Source organism: Mastigoproctus giganteus, chromosome 5 (genome assembly GCF_048544385.1).
Source record: "Mastigoproctus giganteus isolate SK-2022 chromosome 5, ASM4854438v1, whole genome shotgun sequence".
In the NCBI taxonomy this organism is placed as follows: domain Eukaryota; kingdom Metazoa; phylum Arthropoda; class Arachnida; order Uropygi; family Thelyphonidae; genus Mastigoproctus; species Mastigoproctus giganteus.
In genome coordinates this window covers 25,962,627-25,989,720 of record NC_143579.1, presented here as the reverse complement: position 1 = coordinate 25,989,720, position 27,094 = coordinate 25,962,627, and the positions used below count along the sequence as shown (strand labels likewise).

Genomic DNA, 27,094 nt, shown 5'->3' with positions numbered 1-27,094 from the left:
GAATGCCGAATGGGCGATTAGCGGTCCGTCGTGTGTTGCAGAGATTTTCCCATCGTGGCTCGAAAACGGATGTCCACGTGGGATGATCTGGCAGCGACTTCAGCTTGAAGGCATATTGTAGAGACAACTGCATTCGTCGAAGCGATAAGGATGGTTCATTTGCTTCGACATACAGACTTTGGACAGGTGATGTTCTGAATGCACCAGTAGCAATACGAATGGCTTGATGATGGATGGGGTCAAGCCAACGAACAGCGCTATTTCTGGCAGATGCATATACCTGAGACCCATAATCTAATTTTGAACGTACAAGTGCGCGGTACAGACGTAGGAGAGTGCATCGGTCTGCACCCCAAGAGGTAGAAGAGAGAGAGCGGAAGATGTTAAGCCCTCTCGTGCACTTTGTACGAAGCTGACGAATGTGTTGGACAAATGTCAGCTTTTTGTCAAAAATGAGTCCCAGGAATTTCGCCTCTGATACTACTGGAATGGTGCTTTGTCCAAGTCGTAATTCAGGCTCAGGGTGGAGGTTACGTTTGCGACAAAAATGGACGCAAACGGTCTTCTCCGGTGAGAACCTGAAACCATTGGCCGTGGCCCAGATGTTAACACGGTCAATAGCTTTTTGCAGTTGTCTCTCAATAACCCTCATATTGCATGATTGAGCAAATATACTGAAGTCATCGACGTAGAGTGCACTGTTTATAGTTGGAGGAAGTTGTTCAGAAATAGAGTTTATTTTAATGGCAAAAAGCGTGACACTTAAGACAGATCCTTGTGGTACCCCCTCCTCTTGGCAAAAGGGCCGCGAGAGGGAGGATCCTACACGAACTTGGAAATAGCGGCAGGATAAAAAATTTTTAATAAAAATTGGAAGGTGGCCTCTTAGACCGAGGTTGTAAAGGTCTTTTAAAATACCAAATCTCCAAGTTGTGTCGTACGCATTTTCCATGTCAAAGAAGATGGACACCAGATGTTCTCTTTTTAGGAAAGCATCTCGAATAGATGTTTCCAGTCTAATTAAGTGGTCCAGTGTGGACCTGTTTCTTCGGAAGCCGCACTGAAAGCGGGAGAGAAGGTCGTTCGATTCTAAATACCATAAGAGACGAGCATTGACCATTCTCTCCAATATTTTGCACAGACAGCTGGTCAGAGCAATGGGACGATAGTTTTTTGGACATATAGGATCCTTTCCTGGCTTAGCAAAAGCAAGAACAGTTGCCTTGCGCCAGGTATCCGGAAAATGCTCTTCAAGGAAGATTCTGTTGTACAGGAGGAGCACATGGTCCATGGATTCTGGTGAAAGATGTTTGATCATTTCATAATGGATGTTGTCTGGTCCAGCAGCTGTAGCCTTTGTACGGGCCAGTGCTGTCTTCAGCTCATTGATATTAAATGGCCCATTGTATGGGTGGGAACCCTTCGATGTGAATTTAAGGGCGTGTTTTTCAATGTTGTGCTTTAAGACCAGAAACTCTGGGGAGTAAGATGATGTTGAAGAGATGTTAGAAAATGTTTCCCCAAGAGCATTGGCTATTGCAGTAGAGTCTGCAATAGTACATCCATTATAGGACCGATGAGGGGTATGCTGTGTATTTTCCCTTCATTTTCCGGATTTTTTCCCAGACCACCTTAGTGCTGGTCGTCTGGGTAATGGATGATGTGAAACGGATCCACGATTCCCTTTGACTCTGACGGCGGATGTAGCGTGCTTTGGCTCGGGCACGTTTAAAAGCTAGTAGGTTGACTGTGGTAGGATATCTTCGAAATATCCCCCAAGCCTTGTTTTGAGCCTTTTTAGCTGCTGTGCATTCTGGATTCCACCATGGTTTTGGAAAGGGAGGAAACCGGGTGGATGTTTTTGGAATTGTAGTTGCAGCTGCATGGACAATATTTTCTGTTATGTATGTAACTGCATCGTTTATAGGCTCCTGACTAGCTGCAGAGTTGTCAAATTTTGCCAGGTGTTGAAAGGCACTCCAATCGGCTTGATCAAACTTCCACCGCGGTAACCTGACAGGAAGACAAGGTCTCCCAGTAATTAAGGTGGTTATCACGGGGAAGTGATCACTTCCATACAGGTTCCCTTCTACCTCCCAGGTAAGTGACGAGAGAAGAGAAGGCGAGCCGATAGAGAGATAAATGGCAGAAAACATACGGGTAGGCATGTGGAAAAAGGTGTTTGTTCCCACATTAAGAAGGCAGAGGTCATTGTCAATGAGCATACGCTCTATGACTCGTCCCCTTCTATTAATGCTAAGCACTACCCCACAGGGTGTTATGTCCATTAAAGTCCCCAAGAAGTAAGAAAGGGGGAGGCAACTGCATTAAGAGATCTTCAAGGTCTTTCTGGCAGATGTCAGTACCAGGTGGCAAATATATAGAGCAAACGGTTAGTAAAAACCCCACTGTTATTCGAATTGCTACTGCCTCTATGCTGGTAGTAAGTTGCAATTGCTGAAAGGGGGTATGGTTGCCCACAAGGATTGCGACTCCTCCATGAGCGGGACCATCCCCAGTTCTATCCTTGCGAATGACAGTAACGTTATGCATCCTGGGGTCATCATTTGCCCTTAGGTAAGTCTCCTGTATGCAAAAGCAGGATGGTTTGTGCTTTTGCAGGAGTGCCTTGATGTCTTCTGCATTTTGCCGGAATCCACGACAATTCCATTGTAGGAATTTAGCCATTATTTTGGCTTGGTGGTTCCTTCAGGCGGCTTCCGAGGTGCTGAGGGCTTACTTTTGTCAGTCTTAGATTTATCCTTCCTGGGGAAGTATGGACGCTGCCCCGTGTCCATATCCTCCTCAGTAAAGAGTTCCAAGACTGCTTCTTCTTGTACCTCCTTCTGCTCCACATCCATTTTTTCCTGAGAACTAGGATGTACGTCTGATTTTTTATTCTTTTGTTCAGAAACTGATTTTCTAACAGGTGGGGCACTAGGAGGTAAAGATATTGGAGTGGCAGCTGATTGGTCCTTTTGTGCGGGTTTTATTGAACTTAACAGGTAGCGAGCAATGGGAGTGAATGACTCTTTTGGTGGTATGGTCATTTCGGTCTGAGTTCCGATGGAACATTTCCCTGCTACCTTCTGAGCGTAGGTTGGTTTATTTATATTTATAGGTTTCACCGTTTTTCTTGCCTCTTGATAAGATATGTTCAGCTCTGCCTTAAGTCGCTGGATTTCTTTCTCTTGTTTCCACCTCTGGCATGCCCTTGAGTATGCCGGGTGTTCTTCTTGGCAGTTAATGCAGGTTGGTTTTGCAGCTGAACATGATGTTGTTTCGTGGTCCTTTGCGCCACACCGAGCGCATACAAGGGTTCCACGACAAGCCATCTGTGAGTGTCCGTATTTCTGGCACTTGAAGCACCGTAACGGATTTGGGACATACGGACGCACTGGGCAATTAATATAGCCAGCTTTGATTTCATGAGGAAAAGTTGGTGAATTGAATGTTAATATGATATTTCTAGTAGGAACTAATTTTCCATCCCTACGCATGGATATACGTTTAACAGCTGTCACTCCCTGTGGTTTTAACTCTGAACAGATCTCTTCTTCAGTTACATCCATCAGATCCCATTCCGCAATGACACCACGGGATGAGTTCAGTGTCTTGTGGGGGGTTACAGTGACAGGCATTCCCCCGATAGATGTAGCACGGAGGAGCTGTTCTGAGTGTATATCACTTCTGGTTTCTACAAGTATGTCACCCGAACGAAGCCGTTTGACAGACTTAGGAGAGCCTGCCAACCCTTCCAAACCCTTCTGGATAAAGAAGGGTGACATTTTTCCTATGGGCTTCTCACTAGTTGAGTGAATTATCAGGAACCGAGGTGTAGGACCTGATATAACCTCCTTTTTCTGTCTTTTTGCAGAAGTGACGTTCTCTTGGTCTACGGTAAAATTTTCAGTTAGGGACCGGGTTGGGGCCCCAGAAGAAATTAGTTTATCAGGATTCATGCAGTTTTTTAAGTGGTTCAGTGCCCGGGCTCCCCACCCACCACGGAGCCCAAAGGGACGCCCACTACCCGGCACGCAATAAATGCGCTCGGGAGTGGGACGCCAGGGCTACCCAGACACTATACCCGCACCGCCGCCAGCCTGAATCCTGTCCCTCGGACCATGAGGGTAGGGGCGTGGCATTGACACGGTTGACCCTCGCAGGCGAACCTACTAGCCGATTGATCCTAGCCGGGCCTTCCAGGACCACCCGTCTTGTCGAAGCAGGGGCCAAAGTGGTGTATTGAAGCTGGGCCCCTCAACCACCAGGATCCCCCTTTCCGAATTTCCACGGGTCGCAGCGCACGGCAGACACGCCAGATTCCATTGATGTAAGCCTGGAACCTGGGCTGTGGGCGTTGGATCCCAGTGATGCTAGTCTGGAAGTCCAGCAGCATCACTGGGAGGTCCCCTCACCACGTACAGGTGCCCACGTCGAGGGGAAATTTACAAGATGAACAAGAAATGTGATGAAAACATAACAGAGCCAGGAGCAGCAGAAATTAGGTAAATGAGCAAGAAGCAAATGTCTGAAATACTAAGAGTTCAAATACTAAGGCAATGCATGTCCACAGTGTAATCTTCCCCCCCCTCCACAGGGCACCCTGTTCCTATGACTTTGATCCAGTACAATCCCTGTCTTCCTTCCCCACCTCCCATCCCAACTTTTCCACCTGGGGGGATGCTACTGCAACAAATCTTTCTCTGCTCTTAACAGTCCCCCCCAAGGAGGATGCGCTCTTTCCCCAGTGGTGCTCCCTTTAACATCTAATTTCCAGTTGGAAAGTCTTCCTATCATTCACGGTGGGGGGCATCAACCAGGATTTTCCCCACCAGAGACTTTTCTATTCCCTACTACATCCAGCCTGCCACCCTGAGGCAGAGGAATGGCAACATGGGGTCCCTTTGGGTGAACTGCAGCTAAATGGCTGCAGTTCACTTAGTGGGACCCCAGCACAACAATGCTAAAATTCACACTATCTCTAGTCTTTACAAAGTTTGGATTGAGTATATAAATGCAGAGTTGGGGGGGGGCAGTGCCGCTTGACAATCAACACTAGTAGTAGTAATAATAATGGCAAATGATGCAAAAAAGTAAATTATATAGCATCAGCCAAAAAAAAAAAAAAAAACCCCTACACAGTTCACCCAACCACACCTTCTAAGAATCTGCCTAGTTCTTTCTTCAATTTATTCAACCCATCCACTTCCAAAAAAACAGATGGAAGCCAGTTCCAACAATAATCACCTGCAGACGGAAGGCAAATTTCCACATATCCTGTAAACATATTTCCTCAACTTGAATTTATGTCCCCCTCACGTGTGTAGTCTCAGCAAGTGGAAGAATGCCATTAACATTCAGCTCTTGCTCAATCCATTCAAGGCCTTAAACATCTCAATCAGATCTCCCCACATATGTCTAGTCTTGATCAGCTGCAATTTGCATCAGATCCAATTGATGTTGGTGGACAATGCAATGTTGAGTTTGTTTGGTATGACATAAACACTGGGAAAGGAAAAATCAGAGTAGGTGTGTGTTATCTGATGTGTATAATGAGCAATTGTGCAGAGAAATAGAAATAGAGTGGGCCAGTAAATTAGTGTCTTATAATGGGGGATTTTAATTTCCCAGATATTGACTGGAATTTGTGAGTTGGTCACTTGCACACTAGCAAGGCTTTTGTGGATTTATTGGAAGATTGTTTTCTACAGCAACATGTTCGGGAGGCAACTAGAGGGAGTAATACTCTTGATCTGATTATCAGTAATGATTCTTCATGCATCAAAAATCTGCAGATAAAGGAACCACTAGGTGGCAGTGATCACAGTGTGCTGAAGTGGGATTTACTCAAAGAGGTAACTACCATCAAGAGTAAAGGGAAGGGTTTTTGCTTTTGTAAAGGTGACTACGGTGGTCTAAGACAGTATTTAAATTTTATACAGTGGAACCAACTGATGATGTTACCAACAGCAAATTCAAAATGGGAAGCATTCAAAGAATTAATCTTGGAAGCTACTAGACTTTTCATACCAACAAAGAAATATTGCTCAAGATTTAGGCCTAAATGGATGTCAGATGAACTAATTAGACATGTGACAGAGAAGAAAAATGCATGGGATAGATATAAATTAACATGTGACACAGAAACCTATGATAGATATAAGTTGGTCTGTAAACAAGTTACAAAGGAGGTTAGGCAGGTGAAGGCAGATTACGAGAAATCTTTGGCAAGGGATGCAAAGAAAAACAGCAAAGAGTTCTTTACTATGTAAACTCTAGAAGGAAGGGGATGAATCAGATTGGTCCACTTGATATCAATGGTTCAACTGTTGATGATCCTGCTCAGGTAGCTAACAAACTAAATTAATATTTTGCATTGACATTCACACATGGGGAGTTATTCAGGTAGGGGAATGCCAGAGGTGTATTCAAATGTGGCAGTAAGCTAGATAATCTTGTAATAACAGAGTAAAGTGGAGGAGAAATTGTTGAAGATAAACACAAGAAAGGCACCTGGGGTGGATGGAATCTATCCAGTTATATTAAAGGAGGTGGCAAAGGAAGTAAGCAAACATTAGCTGTAATTATGAGATCTTCCCTGGACTCAGGGGAGGTACCCATGGACTGGAGATGTTCAAATGTGACCCTAATCCACAAAGGAGGATCAAAGGGAGATAGGTAATTACAGACCTGTTAGTTTAACTTCTGTTCCAGAGAAATTAATGGAGGCACTGGTTAAAGAAGCATTGCAGGATCACAAGACTTCAGTTATGACTCGGACACAGCATGGTTTTGTTAAAAGGAAAGTCTTGCCTGACCAATTTGATTGGATACTATGATGTGGTTACAAAGGAACTGGATGCAGGGAATAACTTTGATATCATATACAGTGAAACTTCTCCTCACGGACACCTCTCTTTAACGGACATCTCTCTACAACGGACATTTTCAAATTCCCCAACTCACCTCTATTGGTTTTAATGTGTTTTCAGCTTCTGTCTAGCGGACATTCTCTGTAACGGACGCGGACAGGCAATCTGCACTGTTTTGTTTAGATTAGCACTTAATTTGATCTTCCCATAACGGACTGCGGGAGAGCTCACGGCCCTTTTTCTAGGAACTTTTCTTCCACGTATTGCCTCAATCGTGTGTTTATTTTCTATTTCCGATTCTCTGAATTTTATCAAGGTTTACGTCGCGGTTCTAAACCCTTTTTCAAGAATTTTCAGGCACGGGTAAAACTTCTGATGATTTCGGTGTGTGCAGGGGGGTGGGGAATTTGGTCGGCCTTTCGTCTTTTTAGTTTCAGTTTTCAGTTTTGCTCAGTGTCGTGTGAAGTGCATAATGTCTTCTCGTAAACATTTATCTTTAAAAGATAAAGTCGAACTCATTAATGTGTATGATCGGCAAAAAAAGTGTTCGCAATCTTGCTGCAAAATTCAAAATCGGGAAGACGCAGGTAAGCGACATCCTAAAGAAAAAAAATGAACTGCTCAAACAATTTTGGCAACACGGAAATGATCAGGTTCAAAAATCATTCCCGAAAACTGTTGGACTTCAAATTGACAATGTTACATATGAGTGGTTTTGTCGCGCACGTGCTAAAAAAATTCCCATTAATGGGCCTATTATTAGGGAAAAGGCTTTGGAGGTTGCGAAATCTATGGGAGTAAATGAGTTCAAAGCTTCTGCGGGTTGGCTAGACAAGTTCAAAACTCAGCATAAAATTTCTTGGAAAGCCGTAAGTGGTGAAGGTGGATCTGTTGATACTGTGGTTGTAACAGAGTGGACCGTTAAATTGGAATATTTATGTCATGATTTTGAAGCTAAGGATATTTACAACTGTGACGAAACAGGGTTGTTTTTTAAAGCTCTTCCTGAAAAAACAGTGAGTCTAAAAAACGAAAAGTGCCAGGGCGGAAAAATTTCTAAGGAACACTTGACTGTACTATTGTGTACAAATATGAACAATCTCTTGTTATAGGAAAACCACAAAATCCTCATTGTTTCAAGGGTATAAAGTTGAATCTTTTGAATGTTGACTGGAAGTCTAATAAAAAAGCATGGATGATACAAGATATCATGAGCGAATGGATGTCTCTCTCTCTCTCTCTCTGGATAACTCTGGAATTTTTTATTTTTTTTTTGGCTGGTGCACCATAAGCCTCAGGCTTCCTTGCACCATATAGCTAATAATAATAAGTCACTTTAACCAAAACATGTTTCGTTAAAACAGAAAAATTATTCTTTTCATGGATAATGCTGCATCTCGCCCGCGCATTGAATTGTCCAACATTCAACTCGTTTTTCTGCCACCAAACACATCTGCAGAGTGTCAGCCCTTGGATCAAGGGATAATAAAAAAATTTAAACTTCACTACAGAAAACGTGTTTTAGGACATCTCATTGCAAACATGAACGATGTAACATGTGCGAGTGACCTTGCAAAGAAAATCAGCATCCTAGATGCGATTCAATGGATTTCCTCTTCAGTAAACGCAATTAGAAAACAAACTGTCGTGAACTGTTTTGTAAAGTCTGGCTTCTCAAACGCAAAAATTGAAGTTGTGAACAGCAATGTGGAGCACCAAGAAGAACAAGAACTTCAACATTGATAATGTACGATACTTCAGCTACAAGTGACCCTGGCTACAAAGATATAGACTCGAACCTCACTACAGAAGATGGTGCTCTAGATATCAACGACAATATCATCGATATTTTTCAAGAAGTTCCTCATGAGGATGAAGAAATGGAAGGAGGTCATTCTGTCGAATGAACATATTAATGACGAACCACCGATGAAAATAGAAGCGCTCATAAAAATCAATCGTTTAAAAATGTTTTTCGCCGCTGAAGAAGATACTGAAGGACTTTCAATGGTTTCTTCACTCCAAACAAATGTTGAAAACAAAATTATCAGCCGGAAGAAGGTGCAGAAGAAAATAAGTGATTACTGTATGTATTTTTCTTAAGATAAAGTCATAATATGCATAGCACAATTGTATGTATATTATTTACAAAAATATTGTGCAAAATCTGTATATAATTAATTTAATTTTACATTAAACGTGTAACGATTTTTCTTTCTTTCTTTTTTTTTTCCTCCCTCAGACTTCTTGTTAGCGGACACTTCTCTCTAACGGACAAATTTTCGTTCCCCATGGCTGTCCGTTAAAGGGAAGTTTCACTGTATTTGGATCTTAGAAAAACCTTTGATACTGTTGCACATGGAAGACTGCTGCACAAATTGGAGCAGTGTGGCATTGGAGGCAAATTGCTGCTATGGATAAAGGGATGGTTGAGTAGCAGAAGACAGAGAGTGGTAATCAATGGACACTGCTCATTGTGGACTAATGTTATTAGCGGAATCCCTCAGGGTTCAGTGTTGGGTCCATTGTTGTTTTCTGTATTTATAAATGATACTGATGATGGTATATCAAGCTTAATGTCCAAGTTTGCAGACGATACGAAGGTTGGCAGAGTTGTTAATGACACTAATGACAGTATGCTGCTGCAACAGGATCTAGAAAAGTTGAGCAGATGGGCTGTGAAGTGGCAAATGAAGTTTAACATTGACAAATGTAAAGTACTACATATGGGAAGCTGTAACCCCAGAGTAATGTATCAACTCTGAAGCACTACACTGACAGTGTTAGAGAATGAAAAGAAGCTGGGGGTAATTGTTTTACAAATTACAGTGTCTGGAGACTAGGCACCTGTGAGGTGATCTGATTGAGGTGTATAAAGCCTTGAATGGTTTAGCATGCTCAATGCTGATGGGATTCTTCCTATTGCTCAGAAGAATCACCTGAGAGGGCATAAATTCAAATTGAGGAAAGACAGTTGTAGGAATGATGTGTGAAAGTTTGCCTTTAGCCAGAGGGTAGTTGGTTGGTGGAACAGACTTCCATCCCTTGTTGTGGAAGTTGATAGTCTAAATAAATTTAAGGCTGAGCTGGACAGGTATGTGGAACGAACGGAGGGGTGAAATGGGAGTGTTTTTTTTTTTTTTTTTGGCTGATGATGCATAAGCTTGGTTTCTTGCATCATATGCCTCTACTAATGCTAATTTCTCCTTCACTTTTTTCTCAGTTATTACAAAATGATTTTGCTCCCTGTTAGAGTTTGATAAGCTTCTGGCTTCCACTTCCCTACAGAATGTGTGAATGTAGATGCAAAACACTGATTCAGTTTACCAGCTACCTGACCAGAACCATCAACATTCGAACCATTGATATCAAGTGGACCACAATCTGATTCATCCCTTTCCTTCTTAAGTTTATATAAGTAAAGAAGGCTGCTTTTTTTCTTTGCATCCTTTGCCAGAGATTTATCGTAATCCACCTTCATTTGACTTACCTCCTTTGTGACTTGATTACAGACTAGCTTATATCTACCACAGACTTCTTTGTTACCTGATTTATATGCATCCCATGCATTTTTCTTCTCTGCCACAAGTCTCATTAGTCCATCTCACATCCATTTAGGCCTAAACCTTGAACAGTATTTTTCAGTTCTTATGAAAATCCTAGTAGCTTCCAAGATTAATTCCTTGAATGCTTCCCATTTAGAATTTGCTCTTGGTTGTATCATCAGTTGGTCCCACCGTATAGAATTTAAATACTGTCTCAGACCACTGTAGTCACCATTACGAAAGCAAAAAGTTTTCCCTTTACTACTGATTGTAGTTACATCTTTGAATAAATCCCACATCCATACAAAGTGATCACTGCCACCTAGTGGCTACTTCATCGGCAGATTCTTAATTCATGAATAATTACTGCTGATAACCAGATTAAAAGTATTACTCCCTCTGGTTGCCTCTCAAATGTGCCGTTGTAGAAAACAATCATCCAATGGGTTAGAAAACAACTACCCCACAAGTTCTAGTCAATATCTGGGAAGTTAAAATCCCCCATTATAAAACACTCTGATTTACTGGCCCACTCTATTTCTCTGTATAACTGTTCATTGTACTCATCAGAGTCATAGGTCTATAACAAACTCCTACCCTCATTTTTGCTTTCCCAGTGCTTATATCACACCAAACTAACTCAACTTTGCACTGTCCAGCTATGTCAAATGGATGCACTTCCTTAGAATTTGTTTCTTAACTAAGAGCATAACCCCTCCTCACTTCCTATCCTGTCTTGTACACATTGTATTCCCCAAATTCCAATTCTGCATTCCTTATATCTGTGTGACACCACATCTCTGATATCCTAACAATATTTGCCTTTGATATTTTGACCAGCACCTCAAATTCATCAAATTTATTTTCTATACTCCTAGCATTGGTGTACATGCAAGTATACATGCATCTGTCCTTAGTTACTCTAACTCAGCCCATGTATTTACTTGTTCCATGATGATTCCCAACAGTCCTTGAAATCACCAGCACCTTGCTTGCCAGGTTTCTGCTGCTCATTCCAATAGAAGCAGTGCAAGAATCACTTTCACCTCTGCCTATGGCTGCAGTTAATCTATTAGTCTGTGAATCCCCCAAGCTAGCAGTTTTCCGATCCACCTAACACCACCTTGATAGCATCAGCAAATATTATTGCACCCTTTCTATTTGTATATCCCATCCCTGTGGATGCAGTCTGTCTTGTTAACAAGCACAGACCATGCTAAGAAAAATTCTACCCCATGAGCCTTGCAGAATCTCTTCAAGGCCAAATTGACTGACAAGGCACTTATCATATACTCCCTCCTACCATGTCCTGGCAGAATTGCAGACACTTTCAAATCTAACCCTAACTCGGGACTTGATCCCGCTTTATGAATTGGGGATACATTCGCAAATCTCTAGTCCATAGGGACCACCTAAATCCAAAGTTTTTCTCATAATTATGGCTAATGGTTTGCTTACCTCCTATGCTGGCTCCCTAAATATAATTGGATAGATTCCATCCCAAGTGCCATTTTTTTATATCCATCTTCAACAATTTTTCCACCACTTTCCTTTTAGTTATCACAAAGTCATTTAGCTCCTCATTAAAGTTTGATAAACTTATGGTATCATCTTCCCTAAACAATTCCTCATGTGTGAATGTAGATCCAAAATACCCATTCAATTTGTCTGCAATCTGAGCAGGGTCATTAACAGTTAATTCATACACATCAAGTGGCCCAATGTGATTCAATATACACTATAGTCCATTCTATCATATCCTGGCAGAATTAGAGAATTACTTACCTAACTTAGCATAATTAATAATTATTATTGTGGATTATTGCGAGATGCAAAGCAAAATGGAGACAGAATAAATAATGGGAAGTTTAATATTAATTGAAAAACACACATATATTAAATTAAATACACCTAAACCTCTTTTTACGCGATAGATATGTTCCTAAACATTACGCGTACAAACAAAGAATTTGTGTAAAAAGAACTACTGACTCCATAGAAAAAGTTAGGATTGGTTCCAAACCTGAAATATAAGCAAAATAATAAAAAGAAACAAACGTTAAATTCGTTAGGATCATAAGATTTTTATTTACATTTCATGGAGAATGCACAAACATATAATGAATTTTAATAACTTTTAAAAAAACATATTCATTTCAGTTGTTTGCTAAGGATTCTCTAAAAAAATTGTTATGTGCTATCAGTTTCTGACAATAAATGTGAAAGCTTTCGTTTTTGTGAGATTGTAATATCACTAGAACTACTAGATATGGTATTATTGTCATCGACTTCCGCCTCAACTTGTGGAATTCTTCTTGTCATGTCTTGAACAAAAGTACCACTGGTTGTTTCAGTAGTTTTTAGGCATGAATTAAGTTATTAATCGCCGTGTTGATGCTTTAGATAACTCGCGATATAATTCTCTGTATGAAACATTAACAACTTAAGCTCACATGAAAACTTCCCAGCATGTTCTTCATTTGGATCATGTCGGGCAAAATAATTGCCTAAATTACTGGCCAGTTTAAAACCTTTAATTATATCAGCAGTAAAAGTAGGATTATCTTGATCATTATCATTAACTTCTTCGCTTTCAGGAGTCTCAGAAACAATCTCCACTATTTCGTCTTTGCTAAGAGGTTTATCAATTAACAATTCTTCGATATCTGCCAACATAAGATCATCGAATCCTTCTCCGCCAATTTCACATGCCAAGCTTATTATATTGGGGAATTCTGCAGTATAATTGAAGGGAACAGGAGCATTCTCTTTAACACATGCGGGCCAAATAGCATTCCAGCATGCATTCAGAGTTTCTGGTCTCAATTCAGATAACGAAAATCAAACCTGATCAATACAATCCATAATTGAAAATTTTTTCCACACATCCATAACTGACAGTGTTTCATCATCATTTAGCTTGTTCAAAACAAACTGAAATGTTTGTCTGACATAATGTTTTAAAAGTTGCAATTATACCCTGATCTAGAGGTTGTAGCAATGATGTGGTATTGGGCGGCAGAAAACAAAATTGCACATTTGGGTGTTCTATGACAGGATGGCCAGGTGCATTATCAAGAATCAAAAGCACTTTAAATTTGAGACACTTGTCATTCAAATAGCGTCTAACTTCTGGCACAAAATGTTTGTGGAACCACTCAGTGAAAATATCAATGGTCACCCAAGCTTTATTGTTAGCCATCCAATGAACTGGCAATTTTTGAAAATCTATGCCTTTCATTGGCCATGGTCTTAATGATTGATATGAGCAGTGGTTTTAACATCTGATCTCCTAAAGCGTTCAAACAAAATAGGAGTGTTATGCGATCCCTTGCTGCTTTGAACCCACCAATAGTTTTTTGCATTTTTGATACGTAAGTTCTGTTTGGCATTTTTTTCCAGAAAAGGCCAGTTTCATCCATAATCCAAACTTGTTCACGAGCGTAACCTCCATCTTCAATTATTTTAGCAAGTTTTTGTGGAAATGCTTTAGCAGCTGTTTCATCAGCAGAAGCCGTTTCACCTTTAATTTTTATATTATGAAGAGCATGTCTTAATAAACTTAGCCAGCCAACCATTGCTTGCATGAAATTCATATTTTTTCCTCTATTGAGATGAAGTATCTGGCTGCAGTTTTTTAATCTGTTCATAAAATCTCAATGCTCATTGCTTGATGGAATTTCCGTCAACTGGCATTCTTTTTTTCTACATTATCTTCTATCCACATCACTAAAGCTTTTTCGGCCTTTTCTAGGAATGCAATTCTACAAAATTCTCAGAATTTCCTTGAATTACGGATTTTTTCCTAACTTAGACTTTAGGTTGGTGGCTTAAAAGTGAATAAAAATCGGGTAAAAAAAATTATTTCTGATATCCCAATTTGCGTAACTCCGAATTCGCGTAAAAAAAAATTCTCATAAAAAGAGGTTTAGGTGTATATACAAATGCTTTCAGTTAGTTTGTTAACCTTCATCAGTCAAACTGACGGTTAAGAGTGTGGAACATGAGGGCATGTACTGCCAGTCATGTATATGAACTGCGTGATGTGATGGTTAATTGTTGGATGTTGAAGCCTGTGGCTGTGATGCATGTGAACATTGCCAACATTTATCATTCATCAAAATGGTTGCTTCAATGATATGGTGGACACGATATATAATGCTCCTATTGACTGAGGTATTAGAGCATGTGATGTTCAACGACTCCAACTGGGCACGTCGCCAGTAGTGGTGGGACCTATCTACAATCTTGACATCACAATGTGGGTCAGTGTCGTGGTGGGTTGACCAGAAGTGTTCAGCAATGGCCGAGTGTTCTATGTCCGCTAAGCGGATGGCTCTTTCGTGTTTCGAAAGACATTTTCCGAGTGGTCTCCCAGTTTCCCCAATGTAGCAGCTAGTGCAGTTACGGCAAGAGATGCAGTAGACTAGACCACTTTATATTAAGGTAGGAACCGGTGTTTTCACTTTAGAGATGAGGGATTGTAACTTTCTGCCTGAAAGTTGTACGCATTTTATCCCATGTGATTTTAGGACCCTAGAAACCTGTTGTGATAGGTTTGGGTAGTATGGGATAAAGGCGCTTGCAGTTGAGTCATTACCTTGGATGTTCCTGTTGGTCGCTCTATGGTCATGTTGTGACTATCCCACCACACAGGTCACACCTGTGTGGTGGGATAGCCATACTTCGCAAGATCCGCCTTGACTTTAGCAATCTCAGTGCGCCTCTCGTCTACAGAAGCAGAGTAGGTCCAGGCATGGGTTAACAAGGTTCATGCAGTGCCAAGAAGATAGCTGCACACATGTGCTGACCAGAAGTTGGTAAACTGGCAAGCACACATTGGTTTACGATAGACAGTTGTCTTCAAGCGCATGATCTCGCGTTGGACAAGGGTGTCCAAGTATGCTATGGTATTGTCCGATTCTAGCTAGATGGTGAATTTTATGAAAGGCAACAGAGAAGTGAGGTGGTCTAAGAGTCGGTCACCAGAATTTCTGGGGATAACCACAAACACATCATCCACGTAGCGGATCTGGTACATTCGTAAATGCACGACCCTCTAATTCTCCCATCACGATTTTTGCCGTGACTGCACTAACTGGGGAACCTGTACCATGCACCTGTTGGTAAATGGAATCATTGAACATAATTGCACCACCTGTTAAGCAGTCTGAGGGCGGTAGAGATATCGTCTGGTGTTAGTTCAGTCCTGCTGCCAAGGGTTTGGTCATTATCCAAGAGTTCTTTTGCACATGTGATGGCAAGTTCCATTGGGATGGAGGTGAAAAGTGACACTACATCAAATGATGCCATGATTTGATTTTCTGAGGTGGATAGGGTTTGGACCCATTCTATAAATTCGCTGTTGGAGACTGTGCTCGTAGTCTTGCCTACATACCCTTGACAGGTGCGACCGACAGACACATGACCACGTAGCGACCAACAGGAACATCCAAGGTAATAACTCAACCACAAGCGCCTTTATCCCATACTACCCAAACCTATCACAACAGGTTTCTAGGGTCCTAAAATCACATGGGATAAAATGTGTACAACTCCCAGGCAGAAAGTTACGATCTCTCATCTCTAAAGTGAAAACCTTAATACAAAGTGGTCTAGTCTACTGCATCTCTTGCCGTAACTGCACTAGCTGCTACATTGGGGAAACTGGGAGACAGCTCAGAAAATGTCTTTCGGAACACGAAAGAGCCATCTGCTTAGTGGACATAGGACACTCAGCCATTGCCAAACACTTCTGGTCAACCCACCACGACATTGACCCACACCGCGATGTCGAGATTGTAGATAGGTCCCACCACTACTGGTGACATGCCTGGTTGGAGTCATTGAACATCACATACTCTAATACCTCAGTCAACAGGAGCAGTGGATGTTGTGTCCACAATATCATTGAAGCAACCAGTTTGATAAATGACAAATGTTGACAACATTCACATGCATCACAGCAACAGGCTTCAACATCCACAATTAACCATCACATCACGCAGTTCATATACATGACTGGCAGTACACGCCCTCATGCTCCACACTCTTAACTGTCAGTTTGACTGATGAAGGTTAACAAATGAACTAAAAGCTTTTGTATGTATTTAATTTAATATATGTGTGTTTTCCAATTAATATTAAACTTGTCATTATTTATTCTGTCTCCATTTTGCTTTGTGTCATGCAATAATCCACAATAATCATAATGAATCCAGAATGCACAGGCCTATTTAATCATAATTAATAACTTTGTATCTAGGAAAGCTTTAATAAGAATGGAAGATAAGACAGGGAAAACAAATAATAATTATGCAAAAAGTGTTGAAAGCGTAACAAGTTAGTTTAAAAACATTTTTTAAGCCTACTTTAACCTATGGAGCTGAGAGCTGACAAGGTATAATCAAACTGATCAAAAATTGTAATACAGTGGAGGCTGCTTATTGTGATCATTTTGGGACACAGTTTCACCACCCAATACAAAATACTTTAATTTGACTATCCATGTGAAAAAAGTCATCAATTAAAAATAAGAATTATACTTCTGGTAACCTAGACACATTATGAGTTTCACACAAACCATTAAAAACAAATAAAGAAAATAGTAAAATCAAGAATTAGAAGAGAGTTAATGCTCTACTGTAAAATAGTCAGACTGGTAGGAGTACAGATACAGTACTTTCTTTCACAGAGTAATGATACTGACAAACCATAAGAATTGTACAAAGCAACAGCTTTGAACATGAAATATACTAGGTAGTAGATGACTCTCATCAACCGGTGCAATACCACCACTTTGCTTATTTGAGGCTGGAGCCCATGTTTAGTCTCCAGAGCTAGGTTCCACCATGTCCTCATCTCTTCCACCATGCAGTATGACTGATGATTTTTAAGGCTATGATAAACATGATGGGGAGATCCAATCTTCCTTACATTTCGAGGGTACAGCTCTAAAATGTTGTTTGCAGGCCGGCAGCTAGTTAGTACACCACACCTAATCTATTGGTAATTCTCTAGGAGGCTTCCGGATCAGTTAGTGTATAATCTTGCTACGTCTACTCTGCCAGACAGTGACTGGAGGGAATCCGAGTAGTGTGTGTGCGGGGGGCATTGTCGAGGCCATGTTATGTCAAGGATCTGGGTATATTCTTACCACGTTTGTAAAATAATAAGAGGAGTTTACCTCAATATAGTACATAGAACACTTCCGTATGATACCCTCCAGAAATTAAAAAGAAAAAAAATCGACAACTTACCAGTACAATAAACCGAATTAGGGTACAGGCTAAGAATAGGATACAAAATACTACACCAACCAACAATAGTAATATCAAAAAATACTTTATTTCTGTCCCATACGTTGAACAGTGGCACAAACAGCTTAATAGATTCTTTAAAGATACCGAATTTAAAATTGTAGCCAGGCCAATACGGAAGTTACACACTATACTGAACAATCGCTCGGTTCTTTCCGTGCTCGCAACACACGTCTTACCAAGGTTCGACGCGATTTTCTGTAATATTCGTGTAAATCAACATGAAGCCTCGGTTCGTGCTTCTCGTTCAGCAGCGTCAGAATTAGCATTTCATGCCATTAACGAAAAATATACATTTTTATTTAACGAGGCCAAAATACTTAATGTTCAACGTAATAATACGCGACTATTAATTGCAGAAACCATAGAAATTAAATTACACCAGAATTCTGTTAATGTTTGGCGGCCATATTTGATCTCCGATGTGTGGACCTTTATGCGCATACGTGAAGACAAATAATGACTATTTAAGTTTCAGAAAGTAATTTTGGTAATTTTCATTCCTGTGATCACGACATACGGTCGAAAAGCGTTGTCATCTTCAGGAAGGAAAATCGTTTTGAGTATTTTCGTTATATTCTTTTAATTGCATTAATTTGATTTTTAATTGTTTTAAATTGATTTGAATTGTGTTAAATTGGTTTTTTAATTATTTAATTATTTATATTTTACTCTAATGTACCGATAAGTTGTTGATTTTTTCGTTTTTTCCGTTTTAATTTCTGGAGGGTATCATACGGAAGTGTTCTACGTACTATATTGAGGTAAATTCCTCTTATTATTTTACAAATATTATCATCAACGTAGAACGTATTGGGTATTACAGCTCTGATTCATACTATCTAATTCTTATCATGTGTACGCCATATCCAAAAATTTCATTACTTCATGAGACGTCCCCCCCCACCTTTTCTCACTATTGAATACATCCATGAGGTTGAACACATTATTGAATACGTTCTTGGTCCTTGAGGTTGTCACAGACATTCTCTCAGATATGCCAGACAAGCTGTACTTGCTACCTGGGAGCCTAAAATGCTGATAGAACTGATATTCAGGTGACATTCAAGTCAAGTGGACCTAATTTAGGCAAAGTCAAGATGGTCCGTGACAGCCAAATCCTCTGCTTGCACCTTCACGATAGTGAGATTGTTAGTAAACCTAGATATAACCTCCATGCACAAGCTCACTGTGGGTGACCACCCAAGTGTGAACCAACGTAAGCAGGGGTCGAGGTGTGGCGCCCACACCATATAGAGGAATACCGCCCCTCTGTGTTATCAGGCAGTACTAGTTGGTAGATGACTCTCATCAACCGACGAAATACCACCACTTTGCTTATTGGAGGCTTGAAAGTGGTGGAACCCATGTTTAGTCTCCAGAGCTAAGTTCTGGTAACCCTTCCCCATCTCTTCCATCATGCAGTATGACTGATAACTTTTGAGGTTATGATCAACATCATGGCGAGATCCAATCTTCCTTACATTTCAAGGGTACAGCTCTAAAACAGTGTTCGCAGGCCGGCTGCTAGTTAGTACATCAGAACGAACCTGTTGGTAACTCTTTAGGAGGCTTCCGGATCAGCAAATGTATAATCTTGCTACCTCTACTCTGTCAGATAGTGACTGGAGGGAGTCCAAGTAGTGTGTATAGGGGGAGGGGCATTGTCGAGGACACGTTATGTCAAGGATCTGGGTATATTCCTACCACGTGTACACCATATACAAAAATTTCATTACTTCATACAGCATGTCCCCCCACTTTTTCTTGCTATTGAATACACCATGATTGTCAAACTAATATAGTAAGCTTATCTGCAAAAAGATCTGCTGTAATCTCAACGACATCCATTTCCACTTGCAGTCTGCCAAACCCCGTGTACTTTTTCTGACAGAATCTCAACTATCGGTTGATTCAACTATTGCTCATCTCAGTGCCCAAATTATTCACTATATGATTCCTTTCGCCTCAAAGGTGGTACTTATGCATATATCCGTTCCAACATTCCCTATCAGAGATTGGTAATTTGAAATCTCCTTTTTTTTGATTTTCTCTGGCTTAAAATCCCTCTTCCTCATTCTGCCAAATTCATCTGTTGTCTCTACCGTTCTCCCAACTCCACTAATCACTTAAAGCTCTTTGACTTCCTCTCTTTGAAACTTGACTTTCTCCAGTCCAACTTTTTTTTCTAACAGTGAGGTAATTTTTCTTGGTGATTTTAATGTTCACAACCCCAGCTGGCTTCTGTTTTCTAGTCACACTGACCCAGCTGGTCGAGATGCTGAGGCTTTTGCAATTACTAATGACCTCACACAGACTGCTCATTTACCAGAATACCAGACAATCCTAACCATACAGTCAACACACTTGATCTTTTTCTCACAAACAACTCTTCTAAGTACACGGTCGAAGTGAGTGGTCCTTTAGGCACCTTAGATCACAACTTGGTGATTGTCTCTTCTCTAATGGAGTCTTTATCTCATGGCTATTCCCAACCTTGTGTTGTTTGTCATTACAAGAATGAAAAATGGGGTCACCTGTGAGATTTCTTTTCTTCTTTTCCTTAGTCGGATTACTGTTTCAAAACTTCTGATGTCAACTTTTGCTCAGATCGTGTCAGTGAAATTATTTTTGTAGGAATGGAATCCTTTATTCCACACTCCACTTTAAAATCTCATCCTTTATCTAAATTTTGGGTTTCCAATAAATGTGCTAAGGCTGTTCAAGAGAAGAACGTTGCATATTGTAATTGTCTTGTTTCCAATTCTTCAGTTTCATTTTCTGCCTACACCAAAGCTCGCAACAATTGTAAAGCAGTTATTAGTCAGTCCAAGCAAGATTTTGAACAGGCTAAGAGTAGAAAACTCACTTCTTGCATTAATGGTAGCCGAGCATTCTGGTCTCTTTCCAAAGCTATTGGCTGCAACTTTGGCCCATCTCTGCTTCCACCACTGTCAAAACCAGATGGTTCTGTTATCACTTTAGCCAGGGATAAAGCTGACCTGTTTTTTTTTTCCATTTTTCATCTAACTCATGTATTAATGATCTTGGTAAAACACTTCCCACCAATCCCACCAACATGCTCCAATTCTTCCTGTGGTCTTCCGTCAAAAGGATGTCAGAAGGATTTTGACAAATCTTGATGCTAAGAAAGCTCCAGGTCCCAATGGTATTTCTCCACTTGTTCTCAAAACTCGTGCTCCTGAACTTACTCCTGTTCTTTGCCGCCTTTTTTCACTTTCTTATTCCAAAGATGTTTTTCCTTCTACTTGGAAATTTGCTCATATCCAACCAGTTCCTAAAAAGGGTAAGAAATCCCTCCCATCCAATTATCGTCCCATTGCAATTACTTCTACTCTTTTTAAATTAATGGAGAAATCAATTAACCGCCAACTCTTAAACTACCTAGAAACCTTCTGTCTGATCAATGATCGCCAGTATGGATTCCATCAGTGTCGATCCACTGGTGATATTCTGGCTTATGTTACCCATTTATGGACAAATTCAATGGAAAGGTTTGGTGAAACACAAGCAGTTGCTCTTGACATCTCAAAGGCTTTCGATCGTGGCATAAAGGTCTTCTAAATGAGCTTCCATCTTATGGTTTGCCAACTTTTTTTGTAATTGGTTATCCAGTTTTCTCTCTGATCGCTCACTGAGGGTGATAGTAGATGGCACTCTGTCTTCTAACTTCTCCACTAATGCTGGTGTCCCCCAGCGTTCAGTTCTTTCTTCCACTCTGTTCATCTTGTATATTAATGACCTACTTCCATTGACTTGAAATCCTATGCATAGTTTTGCTGATGATAGCACATTGCATTCCACTTTCCAGTTCAAGAAACCTTGCCCTGCTCAAGCAGCTTCAACTTCTCGAATATCTGCTACCAATTCCTTAAATCCCGATCTCCGGGTAATTCTTCAGTGGGGCAAAGACAACTTGGTTGATTTCAATCCTTCTAAAATGCAGTCTTGTCTTATATCTTGCAAAAAGGAATCTTCTGCTCCTATGCTTACCTTTGGTGACACTCCGATTTCTAGGCAAGATGATATAACTCTTTTGGAGATCACACTGACTTCTAATGTTGTTGTTATTTGGTTTTTAGGAGCATTAGCAACTAAGGCCATATTGCTCCGGGAATATGCAGTGGTCATTCCCTGAACTTTCCGCATCCTCCTTATTTGGTGGTGACGGGCTCGAACCCCAGTCTAATCAAGAAGCGTGTGCTACGCACTGCTGCTCCTTCCCACCTGGCTACGGAGGCACCCTGACTTCTAATCTCTCTTGACACAACCACATTACAAATATTGCTTCCTCTGCATCTAAAAAACTTGATTTTCTTTTGCTCTCGGCGTTACTTTTCTTCCAAACAGCTGTTCACTCTGTACAAATTGCAAATTCGCCCTACCATAGAATATTGTTCCCACATCTGGGACGGTGCCCCCAAAACCTCACTCAGACTTCTAGATTCCATTCAGAAAACGGGCAGTTAGGTTAATTAATGACTCCTCTCCACTCCCTGTCTCATAGATGTACTCTTTCTGCTGCATGCCTTTCGTACAGATACTTCCATGGGCACTGTTCTTCTGAAATGGCTTCTATAATTCCCGCTCTCTCTTTCAAAACAGTCCAAACACGTACTGCCACCAGTGAACATCCATTTACTGTCCAACTTCAAACTCACAGAACCAACTTTTCATCTTCCTCGTTCATTCATTCAACTGTCATTTTCTGGAACAACCTTCCTTCATATGAATTTCCTGAAAATTACAGTCTACAGAAGTTCAAGTCCAATATCAACAAATATCTTCTTTCATCTTCTCAACCTCCAACCCAAGCATGGTACTAAGTACTATGGTTCTAATACCTCTCATGTTTGTGGTTTTAATAAAAAAAAAAAAAAAAAAAAAAGGAAGTTTACAAATTAAAACCAGGGACCACTCACGAATTTAAATATTCAATTCTGGTACCATATCAGATAAGTTGAGAAAATCTATTGGACATGTATATAAAGTTACAAAAGAGTTTATGCAATGTTGGAGCTTACAATTGAATTTAAACTTTGTTATAAAATAAATAGTAATAAACAATCTCCAATTTGGTGAAAGAAGGTTACATCTTTTACTTTAAAAAGATGGAATGACTTATAAAACACTGTATATTATAAATAACAGATGCATACTTTTGTTACAAATTTCACATTATGAAAGATTTTATTTTCACAATTAAACTTGAGATGAGAAGCAGACTGTTTTTAGCTGCATTCCAAATATTTTGGATATGAGGAACCATACGCCACACAAAAATATTAATTAGTGCATCACTATTGCAATAGGCATTTTTGATAATTACAAAAAAGTAGGACTTCCTCATCCTCTTGTGTTTTTGTGGCCGACATGGCTTAAAAAAACTGCTTACCAAATGCATTAATCTTAATTTTTTGGCACATTTTTATGAGTTTCACTGTTATTATTTTTCTATATTTTATCCTTACAAAGCAATTTCCTTATTTGAGCTTCTTGGGAGGAAGAAAATTACAGCAATTTTCAGAAAATTGCTATAATTGTAGTATTTAAAGGAATAGAACCACATTCATGCTACATAATACCCCAAACATAGCAGCATCTCTATGCTATTCAAACAATTAAATAGTGCTACTGGATGAAGAACTGGTTCTCTGAATAAATATGATTATATTTAATTAAATTTAAATATTATTTAATTGACAATAATTATAGTCTGATGACTTCTAGCTACTATGGCTTACTAATCGAATATTTAATTTAACACTTCAAAAAATTCAACTGACATCTTGCTTCCTCACTGTGCCTATTACATATGTGAGCTCATTCTATGTTCTACTGTCAGCAACTTCCAAATGTCAATAATAACACAATTGTCTTATTAATAACACGACAAAGTCTTTTGGCCTCCAAACCAAATTTACCATTTACCAAATTTTTTTCCCGAAAACCATACAGCTTCTGTTATGAGTATATTAAATACCCAAAACTGTAACATTTTGCTGGATTAGACCGTATACATACCACACTGACACTAAGGTTACTTTCATTTAAACTATAATGACAATGGAAAACATACAGGCATGAAACCATTTATCTAGAACCCTGAAAACCAGCTGTTCCTAAATAAAATTTGCAAATCTCTGGAATATCATAATCCAAAATCAGCACTCTTTGGCAATTGTCCTGGTCCAGTGAACCCAACAACTGCAAAGAAAATAACAAGATGGAGCAGGCAATGACAAATGACTACAAAAAGACTTAAACCCGCAAAGTGCACAGCCAAATGGACATAAGGAATATTACAAGCAGCAAAATCATGCCTTTCAAAAATACCCCAAGAAAAAATTAAACTTACTGTAAAGAGGCCAGGTACTGGCTTTTGTGAGACTGCAAAAGGCTAGGTACTTTTACTCTTTGGCTGTTCAGGTGGGATTCATGATAACTAATCATAATCAATGAGAAATCCCTGATGACAGCTGAGCTAGTGTTCTTTTACAGATCAGGTTATAGTCTTACCCCCCCCCCCCTCTCTCTCTCTCTCTCTCTCTCTCTCTCTCTCTCTCTTCTTTTGAGAAACTGCATATGAATAAGACACAGTAGAGAAAGAAAAAATCCAGAGATTATTAGCCAGACATATGTGAATTTTTCCATGTGATGCAGACAAACAGCAAAGAGAGGCAAAGATGTCATGTTCCGGTAAATGATTTACAAATAAAATGATTTACAAATAACTACATATGTAGATAGGGAAGTCATAATTCCACTATATAACAAAATTGAAACCACACTTGGTATACTGTGTCTAGGTATGGGAACAACACCTTAAAAAGACAGAATTTCTTGAAAAAGCCCAAAAAGTTCAAAGATGCACGATGTGCAGACTGACAAAAGAATACCCATTGTCAAAACACTTTGAGGATATCAACCCTATAGCCCAGACCTTGCTCTGTGTGATTTCTGGACTTTTCCAAACTTTAAAAACATTTACAGACTCAAAAATCTGCAAGCTTAACAAATCAGTTACTCTAACCATTGCTGGATCACAGGGCCTTCACCCAAGGTTCTTAACTCTACCACTGTATCAAATTTTCCCAGCTGCCATCCTGAAACAAAATGAAAGGCAGGAAAAATATATCCTTTTTCTCCCCTAAGGAAATCCAATCATTATCCAGTGTTTATTCAATAATGCAGTCTACTTAAATAAATAATGCATTTTGATAAACACAACAATGGCGTGTAACTGATTATATACACTAACACGGCATGGTTGTCATCCAATGAGAATGTCTTATAATCGGAGCTACCATTCTGCCAATAATTTTTTGCCACATTGAAATGATTTTGCTAACCCCAATTCCTAATCTTAACCTCCTCACTTAATTTGGAGAAAATCAGACAGCCTATCCTTAATTAAATGTAGAGGTACACAAAGCTTTCTGCTTTATAAGAGAAAAAGTGACCTGTATTACAGTCACCAGTATGAGATGGGGATGTAGTAGGAAATAACTATGAAAGAAAGTGGAATTACTTCCCTACCCACAACTCCAGTTGTCTGGCAACCGCGTCATGTCATTAGTACAGATAATTCCAATAATATGCTTACAAAAGTCATTCTTATAAGCTAGCTTTCAATAATTTTTTAGCTCTTTAACAAATATTTATTTGACAGAAGAACAAAAAATCAATGTCAGTATAATCAAACCAACTTTATAGAAAATGAGCTACTGAAAGTAATCTTTCCTTCAAACTTTCCATACTATTGATATTATAGTTTTCAACAGTAAGTAATGCTTAAATCAATCCAAAGTGACATTATTCCATCAGTTACTGTGTTAATTTGTTCTTGGTTTCTCTGCATAAAATGATATACCACATCACAAAAATGAGCAAAAATAATTACTGTTACATTACAGAAATTAAATGCAGCTTCCACATGCATAAATTACCACTGCTAAAAAATACACTTACAAGTTGTTTTCCAGTCCAATCAAAATCTCCATCATCCACATATCCTTTCTTCTCAAAAAGATCTTGGAAGAGTTTCCTTAAGTAATCATAATCTGGAGTTTCAAAGAAATCTAACCTCCTAACATACTGAAGGTATGTGGCCATTTCTTCTGTAAATCATTAATAAATTCATTAAAAATTGCACAGGTAACAAGAACAAATAATCCATTATAGAAAACCAATGTTATATTGAAATAAGATTCCTTCATATTTAAATAACTAAGGTTATATTTAAAAAAACCACCTTTTAAAATATCCTTGTGATTTATGAAAACACAATGGTAACACACCATTGTGAATTACATAAAAAAATGTAATTCAGAAAAACACTTGAATGCTAAATATTTTCAGTTAAACTGAAGCTCACAATTCAGATAGTTTTATGAATAAAAAAAAAATGCTCTGAGTGGTATTCTCCAAAACTACTATGTGTTCCTATGAAATGTAAATTTAAACAGAGTAAATCATAACAGATTTTCCAACATAAATAATGCAGAGGATTTTTTTTTAAAGACTGTGCACAAAGACATTGCTGCACAACATAGCTGTCATACGTTGCTCACTGACATTTTCACTCAGTGTTTGCTCTCAACACTTGATTGTTTTATTAGCATTAGCATTAGTAGAGGCATTTGATGCAAGAAAGCAAGCTTATGCAGCATCAGCCAAAAAAAAAAAAAAAAAAAAACCACTTCACCCCTCTGTTCGTTCAAAATACCTGTCCAGCTGAGCCTTAAACTTATTTAGGCTATCAACTTCCACGACAAGGGATGGAACCACCAACCACCCGCTGGCTAAAGGCAAATTTCCGCACGTCTATCCTACATCTGTCTTTCCTCAATTTGAATTTATGCCCTCTCAGGTGATTATTCTGAGCGAGAGGAAGAATCCCATCAGCATTGAGCATGCTCAAACCATTCAAGGCTTTATACACCTCTATCAGATAACCTCGCTGGTGCCTAGTCTCCAGACACAGTAATTTGCAAAACTTAAGCCTTTCTTCGTAAGAGCACCCCTTTGTTCCATTCACTAATCTTGTTGCCCTTCTCTGTACTCGTTCCAGCAGCTCTACATCCTTCTTGATATGAGGCCTCCAGACCTGTATATAGTACTCTAGGTGTGGCCTGACCATTGCCTTATACAAGGGAATAATCACCTCCTTATCACTGCTAGAAAAATTCCTATATATTGTGTAACATTACACTACCAATAACAATACTAAGTGCATTGTCTTAACTACAAATTAGACATAAAAACTTCATCCCATAAGCACATAATATTTTAGTGAATTTTCTAACCTATGGAAAGTTGGAAATGAGATCAC

The 27,094-nt window shown here is 39.5% G+C and overlaps 1 protein-coding gene across 12 annotated transcripts in view; it reads right to left on the bottom strand.

Moving 5' to 3' along the window:
- gish (casein kinase I gish) overlaps positions 1–27,094 on the bottom strand; it is a 220,753-nt gene that overhangs the window by 63,507 nt on the left and 130,152 nt on the right. For 9 of the 12 annotated variants that reach the window (XM_090373935.1, XM_090373940.1, XM_090373943.1 and 6 more), the window contains one exon: positions 25,732–25,880. In XM_090373935.1, the coding sequence (XP_090230061.1) occupies positions 25,732–25,880 (149 nt within the window). The remainder of the gene's footprint in view (positions 1–25,731; positions 25,881–27,094) is intronic. The other 3 variants (XM_090373936.1, XM_090373939.1, XM_090373942.1) reach the window with 1 other exon arrangement.